At 30.8% G+C, this 24,176-nt stretch overlaps 1 protein-coding gene across 1 annotated transcript in view; it reads right to left on the bottom strand.

The window, feature by feature from the left end:
• Positions 1-794: 794 nt before the first annotated feature.
• The window catches only part of LOC131849159 (inhibitory POU protein), a 68,792-nt gene continuing 45,410 nt past the window's right edge, over positions 795-24,176 (bottom strand). Inside the window, exons 2-4 of the mRNA XM_059199156.1 lie at positions 21,951-22,007; positions 13,061-13,243; positions 795-1,838 (exon numbers count right to left, since the gene is read on the bottom strand). Of these exons, the coding sequence (XP_059055139.1) occupies positions 1,116-1,838; positions 13,061-13,243; positions 21,951-22,007 (963 nt within the window). The 3' untranslated portion in view covers positions 795-1,115. The remainder of the gene's footprint in view (positions 1,839-13,060; positions 13,244-21,950; positions 22,008-24,176) is intronic.

Genomic DNA, 24,176 nt, shown 5'->3' with positions numbered 1-24,176 from the left:
AATGATATTTTTGTCACTGCATGAATCCATCCGCGTTGTACTAATTCCTTTCAATTTAGTAACTATACGTATTTAAACTAATGCCTAGTTGTAAATTGAAATGTGATTTATATACAAATGAATTTTAATACTATTTTGGCTAACTGTCACTAATAACTTCTTACTCTAAAATTGTGCCATTTTGTGAAATGTTAAAATTTGAAAATTAACTAAATATAGAATAAATAAAACACAATTAAATTTTCAAGTACTATCTACAACTTAAACGAGAAAGAATGCTCTTAGAGTTATTTTGTACAATTTCAATAATATCAGAAGCAAAATATATAACAAATTTTCTCAATAAATACAATATAAACATTAGGCTGTGTATAGATTAGATACGAGTAACATGCACGTAAACCGTGAAGATAGCCAGTGACGCAGGAGTTGTAGATTACGAATTAATTCTTAAACAAATTTCATTCTCTGTTGCATGTTTCATGCCTAATCTCTACACGATCGTATCCTATTGCGTTGTTCGATGCCCATAAGAAGGGGCACCTCACATTTTAGTGTCCAGTTCGATTCCTGCCACACGCAGCGATGAAGTTACTAACATTAAACACAGAATACTGATTATTTGCAAGGCACATTCTCTTAAAAATCCTGAATTTCAAATTTTTCATGTACATATTCGATGCTCCAATAACATCAAAACGCAACGCGTAGAACACAACGATGTATGATGAAGCGACTTCTATTTATTGTAATGATATGTATATAATCAATTATATACCCTGTGTCTCGAAAAATATATAAGAAGTCATTGTAAAAGTGTAAAAAGAAACGCAATTTGGTTTTTACATATCTACACTAGTGACTAAGTTGCTTTGACTTGGGGGAGTGTTGAAGGATTGAGATCGAAACGAGATCTTTATTGCTCACGAAAGGTCGCCGGGTAGGGGCGCCGGTGGTGGCCGGTGGTGGCCAGTGGTGGCCGATGGTGGCCGATGGTGACCAGCGGAGGCCAGCAAAAGCCATGGAGGCCGTTGGTGGCCGGGGCCGGTTGTGCGGGCGGCTCAGTACCCGTACCCGGAGCTCGGGTACAGCAGCGCCGCGCCGCCTCCCGCCGGTCAGTGCTGCGCCGCAAATTTCATGCGTTTCTGTTTCTGCCTCTGATTACAGAACCAAACGCGCACCACATTCTTCTTCAGGTCCAATTTCTCCGCGATGGCTGTTATTTTTTCGCCCGATGGTCTCGGTTGTACTGCAAAGTATGCCTCAAGGCTCCTTTTCTCCGGTGCGGCTATAGACGTCCGTTTGCGCTTTTTCTCGCCAGCTGGAAGGACGCTCGGAGCATCCGGGTCTCGCCTTTTATTTTTCGCTTGTGCTTCCGCTTCCTCTAACCACGCTTGCAGTATGGGCTTCAATGCTATCATGTTGTTATGACTTAAAGTGAGACTCTCGAAACGACAGATCGTACTCTGTGATAATGCACCTACTCCAGGTAGTTTCAAATTGGCTAGCGCCTTCCCAACATCTGCTTGGGTGACGCCCAGTTTAATTCGTCGCTGTTTGAATCTTTCTGCAAAAGCCTCTAGTTCTCTAGGATCTGTGTCTGTGTCCGGATGTAGTGCAGCAGCTGGATGCCCCAGGTGAGCTGGAGGAGCATGGGTAAGCCCACCGGCATGATGATGGTGATTCATAACGTGGTTCATTGCCCCGTAGCCGTGGAGCTGGTGATGTGGTGGAGCGGCCTCACCCATTGGCGCTAGTGTCGTCATAGACGAAGACGTCAAAGGATCCAGCATATCCAGCCCTTCCATGCCGTGATGTCCCATCTGTGAAAAGAAAGGCTTTTTGTAATTCGTTTTATCGTACTGTCAAATTCTCAACGATAAATAGAATTAGTAGGGTCGCTGCTGATTATTATTTCTTGCCGAATTAACTTCTGTATTCATGTTAAATCGGACGTTTCATTACAAACAAAGGGGACGAAGCTCACATAATAGCTGGGCTCTATATGGAAACATAAACAATAATCTTTGTGCAGATTTGCAGTCATTCTTTATGAGTGCAAACACTTGTGCGTTGCATGGGGGACGAGAGTTGTGACGTGGATTGCTCGAGAGTGTTTTGCCAATATGCTTAGGTTGTTGGCCGCCTTTGTTGGGTAAATGAGTGTTTCGAGTGCTTGGGAAGAGATTCCATATGCGCACGCGTCGGTAGTGTGCATTGTTTACATTCTGTTAATGTAAATAGATATGTAAAATACATATAATAGAATAAATGAATGAATAGAATAAAATAAATTGCTTTAATTATAATATTATACTTACTCTTCATATATTAACAAAAACAATAGATAAGTTTTAGTAAACTATATTATTATGTACCTATATGTTAGTTACTGTATCGATATCACTCATGTAATCTAGTTTGAAATAAAAATAAAAGAGACGGCTTTAAATCTCTTTTGTGAAGTTTGTGGGCCAATAACATTAATATATAATGCACTAACCTGCAGGCTAACTTTTACCGTGATTGAATGAGGATCAAATTGATACCCAATCGAGTACACAACGAAAATGTATTTATATTATATTTAATCGATTTAATGTGCCTCTGATGGCTATTGAAGTTTTATTTCACAAATATGTAGTTTGTTTGCTTATTCGTACCATTTATTTACGTTTCGAGTCCTTAAGAACTCCAATGGACGTATTTACGCATTAGAGAAGAAATACTTCTACAAACCCATACAGTTACTATACACTAGGTAAAGTGACTGGATTTTACCTGAACTGGGAACGCAAATAAACTGAGGATTCAGTGACCGTAACCATTGTCTATTGCGGCTAGAACAACATCCATATAACACAAATAAGTCTACCATCTCAACCGCTGTAATTTCTAAAATCTTAGATTATTATATACTCTATATTGTACGTCCTTCTTGTTAGGAATCCTCTTTCCGAATATTCATTCAGAGTGGTAGAATAAAAATATGACTAAACCAATGTGGGTATATTAAGTTTATTTGAAGAAATATTATTTCCAGTCTGGTTAACACACAAGTTTCTTGCTCGTTCTTCTTGTGATGAGACAGCTTTCCGAATGAGCGGTAGATTAAAAAAAATGTTATGACTATTCAAAAGTGCTTAAATTAAGTTTATTTGATTAAATGATTTTCTATTCTATTTTATTTTTAATACTTTGAACCAGGATACACTGCCTGCGGTTAAACATAATGGAGAGGTACAGAGATACCCTGCTTATGATACTAACGAATTTCTAAAATATTAGATACTTTACTACTTTTTGAAGTAAGAATAAAACCGGAATGAATTCCACAAATTCCACTATATCCCTAACTTGATAGTTGCTTTATCTTGTTAGAGCGGGTGTATTGATACAAGTCCACAATATATCTCACTACAGTGAACTACTAAACGGGCTATAAGTCTTTCGCTTGCAATTTTTCCGTTCCGTGTCGTAGGGTGGCGTTAGGTATGTAACACACCGGCGTTCCCCGGGGGCCGGTATATCACAATTACTAGGACAAGCGGCCGCGTGATGCACGTAACTGTCCAGGAACGGAAAATGTTGGCCCCGGCTATTCCGTGGCCGGTTTAAATGTGGCCGGTTCCAGGCAGTAATAAGTGTGGAAAGAGAAGTGTTATTGCATCCCAGTTGAAATGTAAAATATTAAATATTTACAGTATTTTTTTATTTCTGACCGATTGATGTGTGTAACATAAGGTGCGATCATATTATGACTGGAGATGAATGGTGATGATTATAATGTAATGTTGTTTTTTTAATGTAACTGGAATGGCAAATAATCATACAGTATTTCTCATATTCAGTGGTATCCAGAATATATACCTACACATTACTGAACTAAATACTATTTAATGTGACGGACCTTATATCTATCACTCAAACGTTGTAATTCCAGAGGACTAAGACGTCATACATGCGTACCTAATAGTTTCACTGTCATAACTTATCCTTCAAGCAAATCCAAACAACTACGTTGCTTGGCAGGGCAAATAGGTCACACAGTACACAAAAAACAGAGAAGTTACTGATGCACATAGTTTAATATGGTTCAATCTGTCTTTACTGAGAATCTAATATCATATAATTTTTTTTTGTCTTTTACTCTTATTCGTCCATTTTCATAATTCAAGTCTAAGTGTCAATTTATAAGTACAAACCTGAGGTATATGACATATGTATATGATATATGACAATTACACGTTACATTTTGACATAACAATAATCCTCTTTGTTGGAAAATATTTGGAGCAGCATCAAAATATCGGGATTTCGATATTGGAAAAACGAATTTTACAAGTACATCGAAGCGCTTAATGTAAGTCACAAATTTTATTTTAAACCCCTTCTATAATAATAATTCATGACAATTCACACAGCGCCATCTAGTTCCAACCTAAGTAGGTCTTGTATTATGGGTAGTAGACAACTAAAAGAAATAGTTAAATATATCAAACAATCATTCTCATGAATACAAATATTCGCATCATTTGAGTAATCAAACTCACGGACAAGTGGAAGTAAATTGTTAAACTAACTACTAACTAAAACGCTAACTACTAAAACATACATTATTAAAAATGTGTTCTGTATAGTACCTACAGCACATATTATGCATTATACATTTTATTTGGAATTAATTAATTATATTTATATTCGTTACTCCACATATAAGATAATATTACATATACTAAGTAAATCTATAAAATTAATATTTAAAGAAACACTAAATCGCCAGGTCAAAGAATTATTAGCACGCTAGTATCAGTAAGTACATACATATTTTCCGAGTGAGAAACCTATACCCCGCTTGGGATGTTAATGCTATAGAATTATTGTAATTGTATTTAATTATCTGCGGCTGAGTAAACCGTAAAGTTTCACGGACAGGTGTACAGAAGCCATGCTATAAAGTACTACAATTTGTATGAAAACACGCACAAACAACCCCATACGGGGACGTATGTCATTGTGTAATAATAAGGGTGCATAAACCCCCTGTGTCATTCCGAAGTACTAGTGAAGAGATGCAGTATGATATGAATATCGATGTTCAAAATTATCGACTGTTATCTAATCATAAATTTCTTTAATAATAATTTCACCTAAATGCATTTTGTCTCTTATTCGTAATTTAGATATATATATATATATATATAAATTAAACCCTCTTTCAAAGTACGGGATCATGCGTGCCCGATTTCACTATTTTCTTTGTGATGATTGTTATTGTTAGGAAAAGATTCTTATGAAAGTAAAAATTAAGAAACATGCGCAGAATCTTTTTTATTGATTAATTAATGCGAGTTGAATATACATAGTTCAAACAGTACAATGTTTGTCAAGTTAGCAATGAATAAAAACCAAACATTTCCATATAAATAGCTACACTATCTACGTAACTTTTGTAAAATACGTAAATTTTGAAATTTGTAGTCTATTTGTTATTTTAATATATAAGCTATATTAAGGTAAAGTTTCAACCAAATGTATTAGCAACGGAAAATTAATTGCCAAAAATAAAAAGCAAGAATCTCGACTATTGTATGTAATAGTCATCATACATATTAGTAACAAGTAATGACATAATGTAAAAACAATTTACTCTAAATTTATAATTTCGTTCAGATACTGTATATCGATATATGAGCATAAACGTCACTAGTCTCAGCTCCGATACGATTGCAAGTAGATATTAAATAAATTATACTCTGTTAATAGTGATTTGTATCACAACGTTATGATTTGGACAAGTGGCTGAATATTCTGGGTGTGAGAATACAAATGGGTCCACAGAACAGGCGTATATGTTTGTTTTTGTACAAAATAATTGTATACGTGTATATAACTTTTATTTCCTATTTCATCCATCAAAAATATAGTTCCTAGATGCTACTCGACCTTGTATGCATTTTTAAAATAGAAGATGACCTTTGCAAGACATCGTGATCCCTATAGTCAATTATACATTAATTAAAAAGTAACAAACGAGACACCTTTCGTATTTAAATAATTAGTATAAGTTAGTATGGATTTCTGGTAATATATTTTAACATCTAATATTTAAAAAAATTAGATAAAAAGGTGATTGGCAAATTCACCTTCCTTTACTTAAATAATGAGATGATTGCAAACAGGGATGAAGAAAAAACATATTACGCCGTCCCTAAATGAAAGAAATACGGAAGAAACAGATTAATAATGATGCTTAAATTTAATTAACAGTGTTCATGAGAATACATACATAGGATATAGTTATTGTAAATAACAGACGAAATAATACGAAAGACGCAGACGAAATAGCTTAGCATTATTTGAGAAAATTTGAATAACTATTTGTTAATTTTTCACGACTAAACGGCTGACCAGATCTCGATGAAATTTAACGTATAGATAGTGTATCCCAAACACAGGATTAAGTTATTTACTAATTTTCATAAAATACAAAACTAGCAGAAAACAGCTACTATTTTTAAGTATATAAAATATTTTAAGTAGTGTCTAATACTAATATTAAATGTTAAGTTATGTTTATGTTTTCAAGCGATAATATGGATATTGATATAATAAATTAGATATGTATTATGTAATTTAATTTTAATTATATCACATAAGTAGCCATTCTTTTTGTTTGCAACAAAAAATTTTTACTAGTGGTCGTGAATTGGTTGAAATTCGACGATAATTTAAATTATAAGTTTGAACATTATTAAAGTTTTATTATCAAAGAATTGCTTCACGAATTAACACATTAATAATCACTTCATTAAAAACATGGAAACAAAGTTTGATTCGCTGAGTTGACAATTAACAAAATTTACAATGACATTTTGTTATCAGTCATGTAATATGAAGGTACTAAATGTAATGTTTTGTTTATTGAGTTAATGTATTTTTTATGTAGATATAATAAAAAAATTCTTAGCATGTTGCACTCCTTCTCTATATGAACAATAAGGGTGCAAAATTGCATACTCCTACGTCCGTGCATATTTCGTAAAACTTTTTACTTCGCGTGTTAATACTATGATAATAAACGCTGTCCGCTCCGCTTAACTACCCCCGCACTGTGTGGCCAAATAATATGCCCCTCATACACATGAATATGTTTAAGTGCGAATTAGACGAGTACTTATATATGTAGGTACGAATTAGACTACGTGCATGCAACTAGTACGTTCAATAAATCTAATGTGAGTACGATATGATCATCATATTATCTTTACCCAAGTGAAAGAACAGATATTATATCAGTTCCAATAGAACTGAATTGCAAATACGTAAGTTTGCCTGTCTGTCTGATTGTCACCTTTTTATAACTACAATACTATTGATTTTAAAAAAGAAAATAGTACCAAGTTAGACAATATTACGAGATAAAAGACGCGCGTTACTACGAGTAAAGAAATAATGAACTTGACTAACTGCGACAACAAATATTATTTCCTTTTTAATGGTTAATAATAATTACATAAATCTAAGAAAACCTAGACTATACAGGAACCACTAAGACCAATGAGATATCATACACAAGAACGCAGTTTTTTAAATCGAACCCACAACTGTAATTTCATAAGATAGTGTATTCACACAAAGGTGACATAATAATTATATGATGTTATTAATTTCATAATTACTACTTAATGTAAAAGAAACTTGTTGTTAGTAATAGAAGTTAGTGTCCAGCACAATGTAGGAATCCCCCTATAAACCATCGTCATAAATTCCTAGTAAACTGGGTGGACTGACTGACCTGACCACATCCTAATCATATATATATGTGCACGATATACTTTTTTATATATTGTTTATTTCTTTATTTATTATTTTATACAGGAAAATATTTTAAATAATCTACCATTGTTCTTATTTTTATATTTGTTTTTGCTTCCTAATACCATTTCGTTCCAAAAAACAATCGTTCCATGTTAAGCTTTTTAACACAGTGCCGTAGTTTTAATATAATAAATGCGAAAGTTTGTATGTATTGATGTTTGTTACTCTTTCACTCAAAAACTACTTAACGGATTTTGATGAAAATACAGTAGGTAGTGTAGTAGCTTATGCATCAGAGTAACACATAGGCTAAGTCATCCATAAAAATATATACAAATAAACAGTTACGCGTTTATACATAGGTACTATTTAACAAACAAACAACAACAAACGTTATCACTGCAACATGTAACTATAACTGCCAAACTGTCAATGTCAACGTGTTCCAAAAGGGAATTGTTTGCATATATACGTATTACACAATGAACCGGCAGTTGGTAACTTCCAACTGTTTCAATTAACGCTATTAAATTGTTTCACGGTTAGATTTTAAGCAATATTTGCAGTCAATAAAACTAACAGTCCAAGGGAAGGAATCCCCAGGCGCGACAGCAGCCGTCTGTCCCAGGAGGTACTTACACTTGCCCCTTTCTAGTGTTGTTTTATTTATTACGTTTTTTTATCAGAATTTGTAACGTCGGGGTGACGTGTCAATGTCGGTATACAAAGTGCACTTCGTTTGGTACCTAACAGAGGAACATTCGAATAAGTGTCATATTGGATACACATTTAAGTTATTTATCAATTGTCTTATATGGTACAATAGATGATTAAGGATTTAGTCTTTGTTAGCCTAGGTTAGTCCTCTAATAATACGTAATAATTTCTAATTAGCCTTTTTATCATTTACTAAGAGTAATTTTAAGCGCAACAAGTTAATATATTATGTACTGTTTTAAATTTGACAAATGACCGCGTTTACGCAAACCACATTTTATACTTATTGAGTTCCCTAATTCAATCAATATAAAATATGGTAACATCCTTTGATTTTTACTGATTATACCTATAATTAATATATTGTCATTATAATTGTAATATTAGCATTGTACAGACTAACAATGTTTCTACTCATTATATTTAAGACATGAAAATATAATACGTATAGGAGAAGGAGAATTATCTACCCTCCAACTTATTTGTACTTAGGTACTTAGATCACTATAGAAAACTAGATGAAACCAACCCTACATTTATACACCTCAATAAAAGTATAATCAAATCTAAAACCCTATAGAACAGGGTCTACAACTACCTATATTTACAGATTACAGACATGTACGGGACCCCAAACTGCTAGAGTTTGGGTTCCGTGGGCAATAAAGCACGCATTACGCGGGTTCGCATCCCGGTTGGGATGGGACATGGATTAGGGGAAGATTGCTTTGCGTTGCTTTTTTTAAGGCAACCTTATATTGTTGTACGAACAAGTTTGAATATCTAAGTTTTGCTTTTTAATATATATAATAAAAGATTGGTTTTACTAAAACTTACAATTTTTGCCTTTATTATAATTTTGTTCAATAATATCTCGCGGTTTTCTTCGTCCCTGTTGATGTCATTTCATAACTGGAGTATATAGGCTACTAATACTTTAGGTCAATAGTAGCCCTATTAGCTGAATATAGAAGGTTTCTATTTTCTTTTGATCATCTTTTAACATAAAAGTTTTTTAATACTAAAAATGAGTTCCAATTTTAATTTTTTAATACGTATATGACGGATATTATAGATATATTAATTTATTGTATATAATAAGTCAATCTCAATATGTTTCATGTAATCAATTGGGTATAATTGGAGATAAATTTAAAATTAATTGATCCAATCAATTGATAGGTTATTTGTGGCCCTAGTCGAACTATAAATAATCAATATAGTCAATTATCCGGCAACACTATGGAAGTACTACTGTAGTCACAAAATCAAAGGTCATTTAAAATTCTTTTGATTAAGTTTAGGACAAATAGACACAGATTTTTTAGGCGTTATTATTACATTTGTATTTATGAATATGATTGTTTGTAAGCGTTTTTACAAAAAAAATATTTAAGTATTCATATCAGTTATCATAACACAAACTCTGCTTACCTTTGGGACTAGATCGCGTTCTGTGAATTGTACTAGAATATTCGTTTTTTTACTCTATTATCATTGTTATTTCTTGAACACACAGCAACAAATGAAAGTGTTATTGACACTAAAAATTATTGGTGACACATGAGTTTTAAATACATTAGATTAATTTATAAATTTTAAGTCCAAATTCTCTTGATATTACAAACGCGAAAGCTTGTAAAGTATGGATGGATGTTTGTTACTCTTTTACGCAAAAACTACAGAATGGATTTTGATTTTACGGGGGTGAAACCGCAGGTACAGCTAGTATTAAATAAAATTGAATACATTTAACTTTTTATATTTACATTTTCATGTACATTTGTTAAATTTTAACTGTGGCTGTTTACCTTAAATTGATTATTTCAAATTTAGATACAATATTTCATTAACGCTGTCGAAGATACTTATAGGATAAGTCGTAAGTAAGCGATCGTAAGTAAATAGCGTTTAATAATTTACAATATACTATTAAATTTTATCGTCGCGTTCGGGGGGAATTGGTATAGTCGGCTGGATATTATATATAATTCAGGATAGAAAACTTTAATGAATAATTCATGAGGTAAGTGACCACTTTCTTTTATAACGACAAATAGTTCCGTATTTTAAATTCCATGAAATGTTTAAGGATTAAAAAGGTGCGATACTCTCTGATGTTGTGTAAAATTTATAGTGAGTACAAGGATGTTCTTGTGAAAAATTTATACTGCATTTATACTCGTGCCTTCTATGTAGATATAAAAAATAACTAGTTGAATCATTAAGAAAACGTTTAAAACTTTAGATGATATACCTACATCGTTTTGAATTAAGAATTTTTTGATAAAATTATATAGGATCAATCTGAACTCGTTTTAAATAAAAAAATATTATTAATTCCAATTTACAAATTACTGAGTTCTGTAAGAAACATAAAACAAATAAACAGAAATGATAACCTCCTGCATTTTTGTATTGTCTGTTAATAATGATATAAAACGTAAACGCTTTTGTAAATAATATTTAGCAACATGTAAGTAAAACTGTATAAATACATAACAACTGTATAAAAAATGTCCATTATTACCTTTTTCATTATGGATGGAAATTAAAGTATAACCAATACTATTTTGTTTATTACCTGCACTAATCGTAACTAAGTACTAATTTGTTTGTAACATCACAAAAACCTTTTACTATTAGGGATCTAGTATCGACTGCATACACCGTACATACAGTGCATAATTTCAGCTTATTTTATAGCAACATATATGTCTCAACCCTCGAGATCCTTTGGCCCTTAGGGAGTCAGCCCTCATGCCTACAGGATCGAAGATTTCCATCCGAACCATGGTCTATTATTATTATTTATGCTATCGAAGGCGTGGAGCGCTGCAATTTGGCAACATTTTTACGAGCTCGCTTTAGTTTTATCGATGTTGTATTCGATTCTAGTATGATTGGTATGAATTCAGAGGGATGTTTGCATATTTTTATTGGTTTAAAATGTAGTTTTGACGATTTGAAATTGAGCGGGGTGTTCGAATGGATACTTTGGTTTTATATGGGTAAGATTATGAAGTATCTGTAGTTAATAACCATTATCTATGTTATATTATATTGAAATTGAATAGTATACATATATTATATATGTATACTATTCAATTTCAATATAATATCTATACTATAATATATCTATACTATAATACTCACTTATGTAAAATGATATTATGAATTTTCAATTGTAAAGGATTCAAATTGCCAAGTTTAGGTACAATTGTCCATGAACTAATTGAAAGTTGCACGGCTAAGTTCGACGGTTCGCAAATGCAACTGTTAAATAGTAGTGCTAACTACAAAATTATTCGTTTAATCCGAATTAAATGAGAATTATTTGTAACATCGTTACATAATTTCGACCCGGATAGAAATTTATATGTGGTGAGATAAATCATGCCTATGTAAGTGATATCATTGAATAAATATCTTTATATGTATGACTAGCAGTATCCGCGGTTTCACACGCTTTAAATTTCAATATAAAATGTAGTCTATTATTATATATATCTAGTATTATATATACTTGTATAGTTTATTCCGATGCATAAGCTATTTTACTATAAAGTTTTATCAAAATTCGTTCAGTAGTTATTGTGTGAAAGAGTAACAAACGTCCATAGTTACAAAGTTTTCCATGATGACGCAACAAGCAGACAAATAATTTTAAATTCTAATTTCGGTTCTACATTCAGTAGTCTCCAGTCGAAAAAAGTTTAATTTGATTTTATTATAGTACTTATGGCTGTTATTTCCGAAGCATTGTACTCTGTGTTTTAGACTGCCCAAATATCTGTTTTACTTCGATGTCCGCGCAACCTTGTAACATTGTGAAATACTGTCCATATTCTAAATTATAGATAATAAAGTATTTGATTGTGCCCTATCTATTATTTATAGGAGACACTCTATAATAGAAGAAAAATAGTTTAGTGTCACCTATAATATTTTTACGAATTAAGTATTTTATATCTGTACTGTATAAACCATTTGTTTCTACAAGTAGGAATCCAAATAATAGGTGAGGTATACGCGTTGTAGCCTCCAATAGGATAATAATGAAGTCTGCTCAAACGAACCTGATAAAAATGAGAAAGTAGTATTTTCGGAACTTATGATTACATATTTATTGATAAGGTAAATAGTAATGAAGGAATACTTGAATGCCAAAATTATAATCTAAAATTATTTCTATTGTAATATTTGACGGCATCAGTAGTTGAGCGGTTTACCGCCCCGCCTTACGTCCAATGGCGTCGCGGGTTCAGTTCCTCGCACGGTACAAACATTTGTATTTATTAGTATGATTGTTTATATCGGTTTGGGTTTTTTCTATATATATTATGTGTGTATTTATAAAAAATATGATGTATGTATTAATATCAATTATCTAGTACCCATTACATAAGGTCTGATTAAATCTTAGATTGGGACTAGATAACGCTGTGTGAAGAAAGTAAAGTGAAGATATTCACCAGAGATATATGCATTAATACTGTATTTCAAATAGGCACAAATGTACCTGATGTGGTCTTGCATTGTGCGGAGGAGGACCTCCTACTCCGTGATGGTAAACCATGTCGTGTTTGAGTTGCGGCAATGGTGGCCCAGGCTGAGGACCAGACTGGTGTTTGCTGATGTCCACTGCTGCCAGCGCCTCCGCCCTACTGAGAAGACCATCGTTGAGGCCGCTGAATAAGTCACCCTGATAAGAAAAGAATAAGTTGTATTTACTTTTACAATAATTTTAATATACAAATTAATGAAATAAAAGTTGAAAAAAATGAAGGCAAAATTATATTAATGTTCGTTTGCGCCATTATTTAAGTATTTCTATTAGTTATTTAGTAAATATCCATTACTCAAGTTCCGCTTGAGACTAGATATTAAATAATTTGAAAAAATAAAAAATACTTCGGCGCCAAAATGTATGAGAATTTCCCCAGTTAATTCTATTTAATACCAAGGTATAGTTTATATGTAAAGTGGTATATCTGTCCCAACTTTTTTTGTACCAAGTAGCATACATCTAAGCAGTGTTTCAGTTGAACATAGCAAATACAAAGAAATGACACCAAGATATTATTCGGAATGACACGATATATGCAGACAGCGGTTGCCACTTATAATCAAAAATCGTTTATTTGTTTAAAAAAAATATTAAATAACTATAGAATATTTTTTAAATGTATTAATCAATTTCCATGTTTGTTTTAAGTTGATTATCTCAAAAAAATATTGCCGTGTCGGGTCGCATAAAAAGCTTCAAAAGAGTAACAGTATCTTTTATCGATCTGTCTCTTTCCATAACTATTTGATAAGTTTTAGTTGTGGGATTACTGTTATTATTATTATTCGATGGAAATGAACATCCAATTCGGCGGCTCACGATTACAGCTTCTAAGATCCTAGCGAGATTTTTTCAATATATATTAATTAACTGAAATACTAAGGAAAAGTCCTTGGTATTTCAGTTAATTAATTTCTACTACTATTTAAAATTTTCATATTCATTAACTATTTCTGATCGAATTTATTAATTCATTATATCGAAGTATTATAGGCGATTATGATATATACATGAACTACTTACAACATACCGAAAATAAAAGTATTGAATTTATAATGAATAGAATGAAATTTAATTTTTAACTAAACATGTCATATATCAAATACAAATGATATCAGTTCTAATTCTGTTTATATTATTAATACATGAGAAGGTATCATATGACTCTTGTAATATATAAAACAGACAATTATATTAAAATTTGTTAACAGTACGAAAACCAAGTTATAAGAACTGTTATATATATTTAATATATATATATATATACATACAATACGTAACTAACATAATCAACATTCGTGGACCTGCGAATTACCAGCGGCATCTACCGGTTCTAATAATAATTATCCATCCAGATATCGTAGAATACATTTCTACGATATCACTAAATTTCATCCAAATTGGTCTAGCCGTTTAGGGAATATTGGGTGACAGACACACGTACAAAACAATATCATAAATTAAGATGAATAAACTAAAGTGAAATAATTATATACAAATATGTGTATGTATATAAATATATTAGGAGGAAAATATAAAACGTATGTAATGTTTAGAAAAATGTGTAATTTTCGAAGTAAGTCAAGTCGAGTTTATATGTTACCTACTGCACTTACTTCGTACGTTGTTGCACTGAAGAAATAAGTGTTATGTATCTTAAAATACATCGTACTTTAGAAGGCAGATCATTTATCGTATGAATCTGATTTTACGAAACTATAATTCCATTTTGATATATGAATTTGATATAACCATATACAGATATATGAAGTTAATTTAGCTACTTTTAGAAGTAGATGCTTATATAGTTAGTTCTATTTCATTTAGATAAACATATACTTATACGCAACATTGGCTGGTAGTTCATTCCTACAATTTCTGATTTTTTTTAGTTATCTGTAGCCTATGCCCTTGTCGAATATTTATAATCTATCTTCACATCTAATTTTTTACCACTTCAGCAGTTTCTTTGTAAAAAAGTCATAAACAGATAGACAGACACTTTTCCATTTATAATGTTAGATTATATAGGTATAAAAAATATAAATAATTTTACTACTATTTAAGGCCTACGTAAATCTTTTTAAAGAAGTTTCCGAATGTTATACGTCTGTTTAATCAATCTTATCAAGAATATGATGTTAAAAAGGATTAAAAATTTGTATATCATCATTACATCCTACAGGCAAACAAACAAATAGTATTATCTCGAATTTTCCTTTTTTGCACATATGCTACCTACTTAATCTCTGTTCCTCTTGTTCTCTTTAAGGACATACCGAGGAGTGATTACGATTTCGTTATTTTTTCGTATATTTCCACATACAAATTAGGTGGTAAATATGGAAACATCTGTACGATACAAAATCTATTTTCTCCTAACAAAATTGGTTTCGTACATACTTTATCCCATTTTATTTTACAAAATAAATAGTCACGTCAGAAATTAATGTCGAAAAGAACTTAATGCGACCCACTAATACGTAAGGCGCGACACAAGTTTATCAAATAGTCATGCACGCTCAACCGACGGCCGCGGACAGGGGTTTTTCCCCGATTACTTTAAATTATTTATGAGTGACTCTGACCCCGGTTACCTCAGTCTCGACAGATGTTCGTTTCGCGACTCGACTGCCAAATAGGCGGGTTTACAGCAGACCACTTTTAAAGTGATAGTTTCTCTTTTCGATTTACCGGTGGCAAACACATTTGCTGGTTTTATTCCGCAGTCCCCTATAAGAAGAGAGGTTTGCATCGGAATTGATTTGTTACGAAGGTGTTTTAGTAAGGTGTACATTTTACTGCTGAGTTCGGTAGGCATGTGAACACGGTTCGATGTGGAATTGTTCATAAAAAACGTATAGAATTGCAATATAAAAACACTTCATTCGGCTACAACTGCAAATTTGATGAAACAGTAAAAGAAACAAAAGAGAAAAATGATCCATTTAGATACATTGCTCAAACTTTAATTTATATAATTTAAGATTTTTTTTCAATAAAGAACTGCTTTCTTCCTTGTTGAATTAGTTAACACATTGCAATTAAGCAAAATCAATAACATAGTTTTAGGATCGGTGAAGGTACATAACAGACATAATAACCTATACGAATTGAAGTAATTTTCAAAATCATTCCAAAAATAGACGCGTTTATGGGGCTTTTATATGATTGCTGAAGTTTCGTATACTATCAGAATTCATAACCACTATTTAATTACAATTGAACCACACAAATTTATTAATAATTAAATAATTACAGAATCATTAACTGTACAGCTTTAAAATTCGATTATCCGTTAGCATACGATCAAAATAAATAAAGAAACGAAAGTCCATTCAAAATACAATACAATTATCTGTGAAGTGTGAAGTACTGTCAATCTTCTAATCCCCAGTTGGCTAAAAAATGAGCTGCAATCAAGCGTGGGAACAGAGGCTGTCCCTACAGCCGGGTCATTAGCATCAAGTTACGCGATCCCTGTCTCATTGTAATTGTTACAAGTGGCGGCGCGGGCCGTGTTAATGTGATGCGAAATAATTTGTTGCGAACCCTAAGTTTAGAGTGTCTGATATTAGAATAAATTAAAATAATATTTTAAACATTTATGGGCATGTTTGTTATGAATATTCAGATACGAGTTAATTTATAATAAACTTGCAGCTGAAATATCCAAGAAATACCTCTTGTTCACGATATAAAATAATTTCATTTGTTACACTAAATTTCCTGTATAATATTAATATGACAGAAATGGTCAATGACTTGTAAAGAATATTATACTTTTGACATATTAGAAAAAAAACATCGTCCTCTGTCATAATATATTGTTCATTCAAGTATAAAATTAAAAAAAGAATAAATTAAGCATTTTATTTCAATGATTTGTTTATCAATTAACCACAATAGTTTCATAATTGCAATCATTCATCCAGGGTCTTTTTTCCGATGCATTGTAATCACTGAATAGTTGCATGCCTAATTATACTTCACATTTATGGTTTAACAACCTACTGGCAACACTATAACTATATTGTCATTTAGTTGCACATCTTGCGTAACAGTGTAAAGTTAATACCAAACTGACACGGGTTAAATGTAGATATCGTAAAGCTAGAACAATCGTGCTACAATAATCCATTACTATTATTACTCATCAACGTTCACATTTTAGGGCTAACTGGCGACATTCTGATCCCCCAGCGTTGCTTGATATCAAGTGTCACAGACATGTAAAAGCAGGGACCCTTTGCGCGTTTAGACAGCGCCGATACACTCAGCAGCTGAAGTGTTAAGTAATTAAATTTATAAAATACAAGTGACACGTCCCGGCTTTTCATAGGTTAATACGTGGGAAGATAGATTGGTACTTTATTTTGACAAATATGACTAAAAGATTATACCGTAATTCTTTATTGAAATATTTGAATACCTTCAGTTAAATATAGGAATTTTTGGTAGCAATCTTTTTTTTTTAACTATAACAACATATTGCATGTGTTATATCTTATATCTTAATCTTTCTATTTTAATCTACCTGAATTTTATAGTGTTAATTAATCAAATTAACTTATACTTGTTACCATAGTAGTGCTCATAAGTTTGTTAATTTTATATAAATGAAATGAATATCCAGCATATATCATTCTGGAATAAAATTCAATACATTTTGTATGGCAGAATTTTTGAAATCAGTATATATATTTGAGAGTCAGAGTTTGTTATTCTCATAACAAATTCTGATTTTTCTGTTTACAATATGATCTAGCGAGCCATCGGCTTGTATCAGATGTACATTACAAAGCTTTGATTTTCTGGACCTGTTCCATACTATAAAACGTATGTATTATACATATTAACTTTTCTCTTGAATCGCACTATCTATTGCTAAAAACTGCATTAATATCCGTTACGAAATTTAAAAGATTTAAGCGAACAGACAAAGGAGGCGACTTTATTTTATATTATGTAAAGTCGTATTAATATAGACTAGATAACTATGATGAACAATTTTATTACATGTTTTTATCACCGATTATACGAATCCAAACGTCGAACTCCAATTAATTGTAATGTACAATAAGTACTGCAATACTAAAAATAAAGAGTAACTGACAGTTCAGAATGTAGTCTAATAGGCCCACTTCGGAATCCATCCATTAAAAGTAATCGGCAGTAGCGATTCCCATACAGAATTACCATTTTATGATTTATCGCTTCAACTGCACATTACTGTTTTTCTGTCATTCTTTTTATTAAACCACCCCTGTATTATAACGAACAAAACAAATTTTGAGTTTCAACGAGACTAACGACCAGCAATTGATTGAAATTGAAGTTTATTGCACAGAAATTGATTTATAATTGTAGAATATTGTTTTTCTTAGTAACGTGAATTTAAAACTCAATCGTCAGAAAATTGACATATATAGGGAATAAATCAATAGAATGAGTAGATAGACATTCGGACGGAAAATAAAATTTATGCGTTAATATTTTATAATAGTTATCCTAATAACTAGCAGTTTATTTATTTACTAAAAATCTCACGTCAATAACAAATTTAAAAAAATATGTATGTCTAAATTTATTATCGATTTATTATCTACAATTAATTATGCATTCGTATATGTTTTAATAGTGTTTTATTCGTACTTTAGGACAGTTACATGATAAATGTACCTATTGTATGTTTACATCCTTAGGTACAGTACAAATAAAATATAATATGGAAATTATATTTATTTAATCATGGAAAACCGTTGTCCAGCACCATTACATTAATATTGTACAGTTTAATGAAGTTCACCTAACAAGCACCGGCTAGATCAGAGACAGATGCAGAGTGACGCGTATTAAATTTCACAAAGATCCACGAGTAAAAGCGGTCCTCTTTGCTCCCGATTAGTGTGACTAGGTGGATTTTGTACCGTCGACGTCTCAAGTGACAAACATTGATTAAACCGAATTTAACTATAATATTTATATTACAAATCTATGGAATTCTAGTAAATAAATTATAAACTATTTCATTATTATATACTTTGAATGTATACAGACTACTTAATAATTAGATTGCGTTATTAAAAATATGTTTCACATATATTTAAATATTAAATTGAAAAAGTGGATATTTTAAACACCTAAACATTTTATACTTTCTACCATAAATTGAAATATATTAAAACAAAATTGTAAGAGATAGATCCTTAGTTTACTCGTATTTTTATTGCATAAGCGATAAAACAGTCTCATACTCCGTTAATTATGATTAGTCTAATACACCTGGTGTAATAAAGAGTAAATAAATAAATAAAATATTTATTTATTATACTAAACTATTGAATATTTTTCATCATTTTTACCTTCCATTCTTTATAAAACTGTTTAATGTCGGCAACAGACCGACTTCAATTTATTGAAGTAAATTATATAAAGTGCGATTTATCAAAAATATTTATAGTCTGCAGATAATTCAAGTACATTTTAGATGTATGCCATTATTATTTTACCAGATTATTTTTTAATTTGCACATTTAACAAAAGTAAAAAACAATTAGGCGTTTGAATTTGTATAAATTTTCAGGATATTTACTCTTTATATACCTAGATATTATATGGAACATACCGAAACTACAAGGCCATTCCATTAGGTATCAATTGAAATCTAGTTTAAATATATTTTAGATGTTATTTGTAGATAACATTATTTTTAAATTTTACTTGTGACGCGTAAAAAAATAAATCTTAAAAATCACGCCATTTTTTAATACCATAAATAAGAGTACCGAATGCAATAATATGTAGCCAACTATACCTACGGCTGGGATAAAGCAATGTATAAGCCTTTGCGATCACGTGGATGTTGCAACGAAATTATAATTCTGTAGGCTGACAAATTAAAAACAAATCCTATTTAATTACAAAATGATATCAGTACAGAAAACGTAACTATTTTTAGTACTTTATAATAATTATTTTTCCAATTAACAAAAATATTGTTGATGTACATATACATAATAATCATGTACATATACACAATATAGTTGAAATTAAAATTTTCCTGTACAACATTTATACCTATCAATAACAACACATAAGGGAATACAGTGACAGTTCAACATTTTGAAGTAATACCAAACAAAACGTAATATGAATCATTAACTAAAAAGAAATAATATTCGACTTTTTGTCAGAATAGACGAAGATATCGTATAACGTGCCAATCGAATTGAGGACTTGCTTCTTTTATTGTCAGTCGGCAATTAACGCCAGCCCGCTAACAAATCAGTCAACATGGCGCCTCCGGGAAATAATTTTCCAGTTCTTACTAGGCGCGAAAAAACGAAAGCACTGACATATCACGACACGACTGCCGAGATAATTACCTTTTTCATACGGTTTTCCCGTGTTCGTCATGAATTTTTAACTCACTTCTGATTTAGCTATTGTGGAACAGAACATTCTTGCGGTATTCGTCAGGTCACATTGTATATTTATATCACTACTTCTTATATTCATACTTTATTCTTGTTTATCAAATTAAGCCTTGTTTAGTTTGCGCCAGTTATAAGTCCATTGGCGAGTTGACTTTAAAAGCAAAAATACTAAGATTATTTTAGTCGGTAACGCAATGTTACTTAATTTTACTCCTTATATAGTTGAAATACTATTGGTAATACGGTAAAGTATTACTCCACCATATTTAGGTTCTTTTACCTTATGTAATATATACATTATACGTTATATAAATAAAAACATATTGTAACGTTTTACGCTTGTTACTGAATAAAGTATAAATCTGGGCGGCCGGCCCGAGAGTCTGGTGTGCACGAAGTAGCGCTTTAAGACGCTAATTTTCGTACGACAGTTATTGAAACGTAGTTTTCCTTTCCACTTCTTCATGAAATACACTATGTAACTAAATAAATTTGAAAACGTAGCCGATGATAATATACGTTTTTAAGGTAATCTGTGATATGATAGTAAAAAGGAGCAGTTTAAGTAGTATTAATAGTATTATGGTAAGAATATAAGAAATAATCATAAAATAATAAAGTATTATACTCGTATATTGAGGAATAAACAATTCGGATACTTTATTATTTTATATGAATGTACCAGTTTTTTTTAAATGTATACCTACGTACTCATACATATATCATAACCGCCATTTTATCCCAAACTAAACAGAAGTAGCCACGTAGTTAGTAAACATATGTACGTATATAAGAAAATACAAAAATAAAAAATGTTTTTGGTAAATGTCAGTTAAGTGTAGTGTAATAGGTATTATTAAAAAACAAAATTAAAATAAACAAACATAAGCTGCGTCCATTAATACTTACCATTAATAAGCCTGTGAATTATATGTAACTGTTAATTATTTAAATTAAATTTGAATAAACATCGCTAAGCCGTTTAATTCAAGTAAAATAAATTATCTTTGGCCAAAGATGATCGCGAGCTATTTTCGCAAAGCAAAATATATTTGTAATAAATAAATAAAACAAAAATAATATCTCGTTGATTATGGAATTGTCGTAGGAGTACTAAAATCTAAAATTAAGAAATGCGATAGATATTAAATTATCACTGGGTACATCCGTAACAATGTACTATGTATAGTATGAAACATAAAGTCAAAATAATATTTAAATCATATCAAGGAAGTGTTTAGTGAAACGGCAATTTGTGTTTTGTTATAATAGGTATAGATATATATATCAGGTAATATAAATTAAAGACAAAAGAGCAATTAATATATTTTGTTAAAAACAAACATTATATCGAATAATATATAAATATTAAACTTGATACATAACAATATAAATCGACTTACATTGTGACGTGGTGACCAAGAATTGCACATCAACGATGCATCCTCCAATATTCGACTCTGGAAAAGAAAAACCTTCGTTTCTATAAAATATTAGGTTTTTAGCATGCAACATGTTAAACCTAACATTTTGATTTTTTGGTATCGATTTTTTAAATATATTATATAACATATGGTTTAAGTCCTCAATTTATTTAGAAAAAAATTATGTGGTGTGTAACTTTCTCTTCAATTAAAATCAATCATATATAAGTAAGAATATTTGGAGAAGCAATTAAGTATTTCAAACTGGCAACATTTTAATCCAGTCCAGTCATTATAATTGTAATTGGAAACAGACTACCTGTTAACACAAGTACGAAAATAGCACCAATAATCCTTAATTAATTTATTCCAAACAATATAAACTTGATAGTAATGCACTGCAATTATTAACGGAATTTTTGTTTCTCCTGTGATAGTATACACTACAATACATATATATTTTAGTCTGAATTATTTTAATATATTGCTAGATATATACTATATACCTACCGTGCTGTTCAGTTCCCTAAATATACAATAAATTTTTGTAGTGTTTAATTTTAAAATAGTATAGAGAAATATGTAGGTAATAAATACAAGAACTTGCTGTATATATTATAGCGTAATCTGTAAGTTATCTGAGAAAATAACTAGTTTTAATCCAATATCAATAGGTGCCTTTACACGACACGTTCTCTTACGCGCGATCAGCGCACGCGATTTTACGCGGGAAAACCGGCGCGCACAAACCTCAACTCTTTCCTACGTAATTGCGCGAATGTCATTCATTTATACACGACATTTCACTATCTTTTAAAATATTACTTTATGTTCACAGATGTTATTCTCCAAAAATACGTTATTATCAATAACTATAAATATCGATAGATAGAATGATTAATAGTAATGTATTTTGAATAATTATGTCTTAATAGTCAGATATCCGCCATTCTTACAAGAAGGTACTTGAATTAAGAAAAAAGATTGAAACTTAGATAGATAGGTACCTAAGAAAAATATATTTTTTAAATCTCCTTCATGCATATCTTAGTCTTCCATTAACGAATAGACTTAACTCAAGTAAAGTTTTTTGATTTTATCTTTTCTGCACTGAAAATTAGGCAGTCCATTATATTTTTATCCTAAAATTAATCCCTATTCCCATAAAAGGCCTAATAACTTTTTCAGTATAATACTTTGGAACAACACGCTAAAACAAAAAATCAAGGCAGTATTAAGCTGGACCTTTGAATAAATATATTTATGATGTGGTATTAAAAAGAAATAGACATAACTGTTCATACTTAAATTGAATATCAAAAAAGTCAAACTATTTATACACCAAAAAAGTGGCGTTGCAAAATATTATGCAGATACGTAATGTAGGTACATAAAGAGCAAATGAAACATTTTAAATTTGAAATGACGGATTTATCACACCCATTCATCTTTTCCAGTCAACCTGAAATAATCCATGAAAAGTAAACATTTACGATAATTTCGATTCAAGTAATCGAAATGTATGATTTTTATTATGATTACCTGATTATGTGTGTACCTATTAATATAAAGCACCTCCTTTGTTATATACAAAATAGAATACCTTAACATTCGAGTGAAAATATAGTTGCAGTGTTCTTTATGTCTTTGGTCAACCACTTCCCAGATTCCAGACAGCTAGATTGCTCGATAATAAAGTTATATCATATCGAAAAGAGGATTATTTTATACAAATAATAAAAATTATTTGTACACATATTTTTAAATTAGTTACATACGAAGAAAACGACATCAAATGCATTATATTATTAATATTACTTCATATTAATAATATGTATAATGTATTATTATTACTAGTCAGGTCATGTTCAAATGTTTTGAAAGGTTGTTCTTCTTTTTCACAAAAGAAGAACAACCTTTCAAATAAAAAAATGAATCACCAAAACCAATTCACTTAAAGAAAGTTTTGCGGCAAAACACGTATAAAAATAATTCAATTAAAAATGTACTCGTATTTTTATTATCTTTTAAAAAATAGTAGGTACAAATAAAATACTGAAAAAGGAGAAATGCAAAACACGTCCGTAATAAATATATTTTATTCTCATACACGCAACGTAACTATCCTATTATAATAAAAACTATTATAATAGGATAATAACATTACATAAATGTATATAATAAATAACATAATAATTATAGTTT

This window comes from Achroia grisella, unplaced genomic scaffold, assembly GCF_030625045.1.
Source record: "Achroia grisella isolate CSIRO2021 unplaced genomic scaffold, CSIRO_AGI_Agris_v1 utg640, whole genome shotgun sequence".
In the NCBI taxonomy this organism is placed as follows: domain Eukaryota; kingdom Metazoa; phylum Arthropoda; class Insecta; order Lepidoptera; family Pyralidae; genus Achroia; species Achroia grisella.
Note: the sequence above shows the minus strand (reverse complement) of the source record. Positions and strands in the feature narration are given on the sequence as shown.